Source organism: Propithecus coquereli, unplaced genomic scaffold (assembly GCF_000956105.1).
Source record: "Propithecus coquereli isolate 6110/MARCELLA unplaced genomic scaffold, Pcoq_1.0 Scaffold28, whole genome shotgun sequence".
In the NCBI taxonomy this organism is placed as follows: Eukaryota; Metazoa; Chordata; class Mammalia; order Primates; family Indriidae; genus Propithecus; species Propithecus coquereli.
In genome coordinates, this window is record NW_012148396.1 from 13,055,826 (window position 1) to 13,065,227 (window position 9,402).

The 9,402-nt window shown below is 46.7% G+C and overlaps 1 protein-coding gene across 1 annotated transcript in view; it reads right to left on the bottom strand.

Moving 5' to 3' along the window:
• Positions 1-484: 484 nt before the first annotated feature.
• ZNF250 (zinc finger protein 250) overlaps positions 485-9,402 on the bottom strand; it is a 28,278-nt gene continuing 19,360 nt past the window's right edge. The window contains exon 6 of the mRNA XM_012648027.1: positions 485-1,809. Coding sequence (XP_012503481.1) covers positions 485-1,809 — 1,325 coding nt within the window. The remainder of the gene's footprint in view (positions 1,810-9,402) is intronic.

Consider the following 9,402-nt stretch of genomic DNA (forward strand, 5'->3'; position numbering starts at 1 on the left):
TTCATCCACATAGCACTTTAGTGTTTTAACATAATACTGAAAATAGTCAACATTCTAAGTGCAATAATTAGAATAATTAATTGTATTTAGGAAAGGCATGTAGTGTCCTAGGAAAAAGAATTTTATCTCAAATATAAGAAAGTTTTATTGGGACACTAGTTCTTATGCCTTAACTTCCCTTAGTTACTTACTTCAAATAAACTGTGTAATATTAGGGAAATATGGCTGTCTTTACCAAGATTCACTGTAATTGTATGATTGCTCTCCAACATAACCTCAAGATGTTGAGCTAAATCAAACAGGCATTCTCTGAAGTTTTTCCATGGGAAGAACATGCCCAGTGCTTCTCTTTTGAGTTCCTTGGTGACACTGACTTACCACAGAAGGGCCTCCTGTAGAGGTCAAAGGCGCTTCCCCTGGGCTGGAGGCTGCCTGTGGTTCCATGTACAGTTTCTGAGAGGGTGGATTCTGTGTCGATCGCGGGTCACAGCTTCCTGTGCACTTTCTGGTGCTGGATCAGGTGCCCGTGCTGGTTGAAGGCGCGCCCGCACTCGCCGCACTCGTAGGGCTTCTCGCCCGTGTGGATCCGCTGGTGCTGGATGAGCACCGAGTACTGGCTGAAGGCCTTCCCACAGCTGTTGCACTCGTAGGGCTTCTCGCCCGTGTGGGTCCTCAGGTGCACAATCAGAGTCGCTTTCAGGCTGAAAGCTTTGCCACACTCCGTGCACTGGAAGGGCTTCTCGCCCGTGTGGATTCTCTCGTGCTGGATCAGAGACCGGCGCGCGCTGAAGGCGTGCCCGCACTCGCCGCACACGTAGGGCTTCTCCCCAGTGTGGACCCTCTGGTGCTGGATCAGGTGTGAGTGCTGAACGAAGGCCTTCCCGCACTCGTAGCACGCATAGGGCTTCTCCTCCGTGTGGATCCGCTCGTGGTTCATCAGGGTGGAGCGGTGGCTGAAGGTCTTCCCGCACTCGCTGCACTCGTAGGGCTTCTCCCCGGTGTGCACGTTGTGGTGCTGGATGAGCACCGAGCGGTCGCTGAAGGCCTTCCCACACTCGCTGCACGCATAGGGCTTCTCCCCGGTGTGGACCCTCTGGTGCTGCAGAAGCGTCCTCTTCACACTGAAGGTTTTCCCACACTCGGTGCACCCGTGAGGCTTCTCCCCTGTGTGCACCCTTTGGTGGCTCCGCAGGACAGTGCTGTGGTTGAAGGCTTTCCCGCACAAAGGACACACATACGGCCTTTCTCCCGTGTGGATCCGCTGGTGCTGAATGAGATGAGAGAGCTGAGTGAAGGCTTTCCGACACTCGAGACATTCGTGAGGTTTCTCTCCGGTGTGTATCTTGTGATGCTGAGCAAGATCTGAGCTCACTCTGAAGGCTTTTCCGCACTCGTTACACTCGTAGGGCTTCTCGCCTGTGTGAATTCTCCTGTGTTTACTAAGGACTGAGCTCTGGCTAAATGCCTTCCCGCATACACCGCATACGTAGGGCTTCTCTCCAGTGTGGATACGCTGATGCTGAAGGAGATGGGAGCTCCGACCAAAGCACTTCCCACACTCGATGCACATGTAGGGTCTCTCTCCACTAGGAACGGCCTGATGCTGAGTGAGTGGCACCGTCTGGCTTAAGGCCTGAACTTCAGTGTGGCAAGCAGGGTTTGAATTCAGACAGAAGTTTTGCTCTGTTTCATTATTTTCTTGATCGATCCTCCCCAAGGGGGTTTTCCCCAGAATCACTGTTATTTCCTCTGAAATTAATGGCTTCAGACTCGAGTCTGCATTTTGCTTTTCTCCCTTGGTTTCATATTCTGAAACAAGAAATCCAAAATGAAAAGGTTAACACTACTCAAAACTGAAGAGCAAGTGCAATCCCGAAACTGGTTTTGCTGACGAAGGTGCAGTCCCTGAACATACTTGGCCGTGTGAGCTGGAGAGGGACCGAACCGCCACAACCATGTCAAACAACTAGGACTCAGAAGACATGTTTCCAAACAGGAACATGCCAAGGCTAATAGCGAGGTTTAAGAGAAAGGTGTAAATCCGGTCTGAGGTCATACCCCTGCATAGAGTGCACACAGCAGCAGGGAGACAGCCCAGTGCTGCCTGAGCCCTGCCCTCCCAGAGTCCTCATGTAGACTGAGCATCCAGAGGCCACGTGGAGCAGAAATAAGTGCAGGACCACACTGTGACTGTGGGAGCCCTTCAGGGCAGACAGCAGCACACGGGCAGGCAGGGACGAATGAGCTCTTGTGAACAGTTTGGGGGGTGCTGTCCAGGGGCTAAGATACTTGTACATGGGGGTGCTGTGACCTCTTTGTGGAAGATAATTTCTAGTGGAGAATGCACTAGCAGGGGAAGGGTGGGAAGGGCAAGACTGGAGGCACAGGGAAATGTGATGGGAATCTGCTGCCAGGTTCAGGCCAGAGATGGGGCCTGTGGGGACGGGAGCACAGATGGTGGGAAAGGTGGGGTGGAGATGTTTCTGGATTAAGTCAAAGGGTCTATGTGAGTGGGGGAAGACAATAGTTCTAAATCTTGTACACTGAGCCACCGAAATGACAAAATGCCACTCAGATCAAGACTTCACATGGGGACAGGTGCTGTTTCGAGAGGACAGGCTATGCTTAGGGAGCTCACTCCATCAAGGACACTCAATATGTGGATCTGGTCCCACCTCAGGGCAGAGGAGGAAGAAGCTGAACCCACATGGCAATAGGATGTGTTAGGCCCCTCTGTTTCCTCAGGGCAAAAGGGCCATGGCCTCTCCTGTAGCAGAGGCTGACAGCCAGGCCTCCAGTGCCACAGGCTCCAGGGTGCACAGTGGCCTCCTGTGGGGCCCAATCTCAGCCCTGGGGCTCAGGACACCAGCCCTACCCTCAGTGCTTCCCCTCTGAAGCCCCTGCTGGGGACTTCCCTGAATGAACTGTCATACTCAAGTAACATTCCAGGATGAGAAGCCCCATGGCAGAGAAAGATCCAAGAAGGGAATTCTTTCTTTTCTATTGTTGAAGGATACACCTGGGGTCTGTGGCAGGTGCCAGTGGGGTCAACAACCCCTGTGGGAGAGTGCGGATTTAGCAGACTCTGGCTCAGAGACAACAAGAGATCATTGGCTAGGACAGCATTAAAGCATGCGTGTGCGTGTGTGGGGGGGATTATTTCTTTCCCATTCTCTATCTGCAGGGGAGGTGGACTAACTTATTTGGTTAGTTTGGGTAAGAACTGAGCAGTCTCAGCTCAGCTACTTCAGGGGACTAGACTGGCTATCGTGAGCCTACATTCTGGTCTGCTCCCCCATGTTCAAAGACCTAGAGAGGCAGGCTCCCAATATGGTGGAGCATATGGTTAGTTCCTCACTGCTTGAACCTGGTGGTAAGTCTGTCTTATTCTGGGGTTCTGTATTGGGAAGCACATTTGAGTGGTGATAAATCACATTTTCCAGCTGTGCTTAATCTGTAAATGATATTTTCATGTCCCATCAGCCTTTGTGTGTATGTGTGATTGGTAAAAGCTTTATTGAGATATAAGCTTTACTTTTTAATTGGTTCAGAACTTGCTTTGGGAAGACAGGTGGTATATAATGGGCCTCCTCAAACTCCAATAACACTTGAAAAATGAGACTCAGAATCTAAGAGGTCCATCCAAAACGACAAGGGACCTTATAACATGGACAGGAATATCCAGGAAGTGTTTTATGACTGAAGTGTTTGGAGAAAGATTTGAGCAAAGGTGGCTAATAAATAAAACACGTGCTTGATTTGATCTGTGATGTCTTTTGACATCCAAGGAATGGTTACCTTGCAGAGACTAGGACATACCAAATGTTAACACTTCTTGCAAAAGGATGGAAGTGGCACAGACTGCTGCAAGCCCTCAGTGAAGGTTCATCTGGGAAAGCAGGTGTGGGGGTGGGGAGACTTCCTCAAGGATACTGTCCAGAAATAATACTGAGGGCAAGGGGCTCCCATGGTGGTGGTGACAAGGCTGGGGTCCCATTCCAGGCCTGATTAACCTGATTCACCACACCCACTGCAAGCTTCAGCTTTCCACTCAACATGGAAACACCCCACTGCTCTCCAGGGCTCAGGGTCCTCTGTCCTCTGCCAGACCTCTCCATCTGGAAAGAACCTCTTCCCTTCTCCTAGAACAAGCCTCTCCTCCTGTAGCTGGTGGGCCTTCAGAATTTGCCTCTCTCTTCTGACTCATCTCCCTCTTTTCCCACACCAGCATCCAAGCCCTTGTTTCTGTTACCACACCACCACCCTATAGCATACTACTGTCGATCCAGTCAATATTATTCTCATCCTCAACATTACCTGGTCAGTCATAGGCACTGAATGCCTCCTCACCATGACCAACAGAAGCACACAACCCCCAACTTGGCATGCAACACCACATGGCTGCATTGAACAATTCACTTGCATATCCTGTATCCCTTTTATTATTGTATTATATATTATGTAAAATAATGTTACGTTATTATTATGATTAATTATATATTAACTTGTTTCCCCCAGGAGGTAGAAAGCTGGAAAGAGCATCACTCCCATCCCAACAATAAGAAAAAGCCAGATAATCTACAATCTTACTTTTCTTGAACCCATCACAGAGCTAAGGTTACGTGGCAACTGTCTAACCTGAAACCTAATGCAAGGTGCCTCCATGGAAAGATGAACTGAGACAAGTGCACTGACTCACCCATGGCTGAAGAAGGAAGATAGGCCATCACACAAGTGGGTAATTAGAATCCCTTAATAAATTGCTAAAGAACTCCTGGGAGGCCGGGTGCGGTGGCTCACACCTGTAATCCTAGCTCTCTGGGAGGCCGAGGCGGGCGGATTGTTTGAGCTCAGGAGTTCGAAACCAGCCTGAGCAAGAGCGAGACCCCGTCTCTACTAAAAATGGAAAGAAATTAATCGGACAACTAAAAAAAATATACAGAAAAAATTAGCCGGGCATGGTGGCGCATGCCTGTAGTCCCAGCTACTCGGGAGGCTGAGGCAGAAGGATTGCTTGAGCCCAGGAGTTTGAGGTTGCTGTGAGCTAGGATGGCGCCACAGCACTCTAGCCCAGGCAACACAGTGAGACTCTGTCTCAAAAAAAAAAAAAAAAAAGAACTCCTGGGAGCCACAGACATAAGGGCTCCCTCCAAGGACCTCCTATGGCCACTCCTGAGAAAGACTAGGGACAGAACCAGAGAAAGCCTCCCTGGTAGCTCAGGTCTGGACCCTTCTCCTCAATGGAACAAAAGTCAAAAGTCACTGGGGGAAGGAAAGCAGACTTATCATCCCTAAGGCACAGGTGAAAGAGAAAAGATGATGGAGGGGCAGGGGAGGATCAAGGCCCAGACGATTAGAAGTCTCCGACATCTAGGGAGAAGGCAGAATCACTGAGACCCTAGGATACAGCACCTGCCTGGACTGAGAATGGACCAGAACACCAGCATCTTCTTGCCTGCTGCCCACCCCCAAGGCTGGCAAGCACTCAATACCAAGCAACTGCAGCATCCTAGTAGGGTAGCGGCAAGAGCAGGAGGGATACTCTGACAGGCACACATGGAAGACTAAGAGCCACACCCTAAGCACAAAGAAATGCCAGAGAAATTTGAATCTGGTCAGGCACCTGAAATAACCATGGTAATAACAAAATCCAAACCCAGCCCAACTCCTGACTAGACTGACTCAGGTTTACACATTAATAGCCTAGCAGAAGAGGCTACGTTTCTTGACACACATACTCCATCTGTACCATTCTATGAATAATGACTGGCATTCAATAAAAACTTATGAGATACCCAAAAGAGAAAGAAAAAAGAGCACAAAAACCAACTGTTGGGATAACAGAACCAGACTAAGAGGTAACCCATATGTTAGAACAACATGTATGATCTGATAGGGAATTTCAGCAGAGAGATAGAAACTGTAAGAGTCAAATGGAAATGCTAGACATAAAAAACACAGTGACAGCTGGGTACAGTGGCTGATGCCTATAATCCCAGAACTTTAGGAGGCCAAGGTGGGAGGATTGCTTGAGGCTAGGAGTTCAAGACCAGCCTGAGCAACATCATGAAGACCCCATATCTCCAAAAAAATAAAAAATAAAAAAATTAGCTGGGCATGGTGGTGCGTGCCTGTAGTCCCAGCTACTCAGGAGGCTGAGGCAGGAAGCTTGCCTGAGCCCAGGAGTTGGAGACTGTAGTGTGCTATGATTGCACCACTGCACTCCAGCCTGGGCGACAGAGTGAGACACTGTTTCTGAAAAAATACAGTAACTGAGATAAAAATTCTTTTGATATGCTCATCCGTAGACTCAAATCAGCTGAGGAAAGGATCAGTGAACTTGAAAACAGGTCAATAAAAATTACTCAAACTGAAATACAAAGGGAAAAATGAATGAAAAACAAAAATAAAACTGAAGAGCATCCAAGAACTGTGCATCAATATCAAACAGATTGACATGAATGTAATTAGAATCCCAGAAGAGAGAGAGAACAAGGAAGCAAACATATTTGAAGAGATAATGGCTGAGACTTTTCCAAAAATAACAGAAGACATTAAAACACATATCCAAGATTTGAGAACACAAAACATACTTTTAAAATACCAGCTAGATGCATCATAGTCAAACTGCTAAAAATGAAAGAGAAAGACAATCTTGCAGGCAACCAGAGGGAAAAAGGCACATAATATACAGAGGAACAAATAAAAAGCATTATGGCAGATCATGATCAGAAACTATCAAGTCAGAAGACAATGTATTGACATCCCTACAGTGATGAAAGGGAGAAAAAACTTGTCAACTTACAACTTTATACCTAGTGAAAATAAATCTCCGAAAAGAAAGATAAATAAATAACTTAATACAAACAATGGAGAGGATCTGCAACCAGAAGTCCACACCACAACAAATGTTAAAGGGGGTTTCTCAGACAAAAAAAATATGATACCTGATAGAAACTTGGATTTACACAAAGAAATGAAGATTTTTGGAAATGGTTAAAATGATAAATATAGGTAAATAGAAGACTATGAGAAAATGCTCTAAATTACTCTAAAAGATAAATGTCTAAAGCAAAAATAGTAATGTGTTGTGCATTTATAGCATATGTGGAATAAAACATGAAATATCACAGAAATTTGGGGTGGAGGAATAAGTAAGTTGTTATGGACTGAATGTTTGTGTTCCTCCAAAATTCACATGTTGAAGCCTTCACCCTGTTGTGATGGTATATTGACACAGGGCCTTTGGGAGGTGATTAGGGTTAGATGAGGTCATAAGAGTGGGGCCTTCATGATGAAATCAGTGCCAGACACCAGAGAGTTTTATTCTCTCTCTCCTCCCCCTGCCCCAGGTACATATAAATAAGAGGTCAGATGGCAACAAAGAAGGTGGCTCTCTGCTAGCCAGGAAGAAAGCACAGTTCACAAATGGCTGAACTGACTGGCACCTTGATCTTGCCAGCCTCTAGAACTGTGAGAAATAAATTTCTGATGTTTAAGCCACCCACTCTATGGTATTTTGTTATGGCAGCCTGAGCAGACTAAGACAGAAATACATTGTTGTAAGATTCTTACACTGGGCCGGGCACGGTGTCTCACACCTGTAATCCTAGCAATCTGGGAGGCCGAGGCGGGCGGATTGTTTGAGCTCAGGAGTTCGAAACCAGCCTGAGCAAGAGCGAGACCCATCTCTACTATAAATAGAAAGAAATTAGCCAAACAACTAAAAATAGAAAAAATTAGCCGGGCATGGTGGCACGTGCCTGTAGTCCCAGCTACCCGGGAGGCTGAGGCAGAAGGATTGCTTGAGCCCAGGAGTTTGAGGTTGCTGTGAGCTAGGCTGATGCCACAGCACTCTAGCCCAGGCAAAAAGAGTGAGACTCTGTCTCAAAAAAAAAAAAAAAAAAAGATTCTTACACTGTATATGGAGTGGTAAATATTGGTTGAAGGTAGATTATAGTTAGAGACATATATTGTAAACCCTAGAGTAGCCACCACACTTTTTTTTTTTTGAGACTGAGTCTCACTCTGTCACCCAGGCTAGAGTGCTATGGCATCAGCTTAGCTCACAAGAACCTCAAACTCCTGGGCTCAAGTGATCCTCCTGCCTCAGCCTCCCAAGTAGCTAGGACTGTAGGCACACACCACCACACCTGGCTAATTTTCTACTTTTAGTAGAGAGGAAGTCTCGCTCATGCTCAGGCTGGTCTCGAACTCCTGAGCTCAAGTGATCCACCCACCTCAGCCTCCCAGAGTGCTAGGATTACAGGTATGAGCCACTACACCTGGCCTAAACATTTTTTTAAAAAGGGGCATAGGAGTCCACTTGTTCAAGGCTTCTTGGGCATGGCTCCAGGCCATGGTCCTCTAAAAAAATAATAAAGAAGAAAAAAAAGAAAAAAAAAGAGGTATAAATGATAAGCCGATAGTGAATCTAAAAGTACTCCAATAATAATCATAAAAATAATCCAAAAGCAAGCAGAAAGGTAGGACAAGAAACAAAGAGCAGCTGGAACCATCAGAAAACTAACAAGACGACAGATTTTAATCCAAAGGTATCAATGATTACATTCAATGTGAACAGCTTAATCACATATTAAAATTTCAGTCAAGGTGTAATACTCATTAGTTTCTACACACTGCCTGGAACTGGAGTTAATCCTTACAGATTTATTATAGCTAGTAAATCTCTTTGGGCTTTCAGATGGCAGGTTTTATAGTCTGACAGCAGGAACTGTGAGGTAACAGGCCCTGGGACAAGCTCAGTCTCCCTGAGCCAGCAGAAAGTATACTCACAGATGATGGTGACTGCAACAATAGCAGCAGCCTCCTCGCCTTCTAAGTGTTCACAGGGTGCCATGTACTGTACTGATCACATGTGTTCTGTATATTACTGTCAAGCCTGACAACACTCCTATAAGGAATGTGTTATTACCCATTTTAGAGATGAGACTGGAGCTGAAAGGCTCAGTGACTTGGCTAAGGCTGGAGGAGGCATTTGGTCTCATATCTACTTGTATCCTCCTGAACCTTGAAAGGTAAAGCAGGTGATGGAAAATCAAGGGTTTTAAAATCAAAATGTGGGCCAGGCGCGGTGGCTGACGCCTATAATCCTAGCACTCTGGGAGGCCGAGGCGGGTGGATTTGTTTGAGCTCGGGAGTTCGAGACCAGCCTGAGCAAGAGCGAGACCCATCTCTACTATAAATAGAGAGAAATTAGCCAAACAACTAAAAATAGAAAAAATTAGCCGGGCATGGTGGCACGTGCCTGTAGTCCCAGCTACCCGGGAGGCTGAGGCAGTAGGATCGCTTGAGCCCAGGAGCTTGAGGTTGCTGTGAGCTAGGCTGACACCATGGCACTCTAGCCCAGGCAAGAGAGTGAGACTCTGTCTCAAAAAAAAA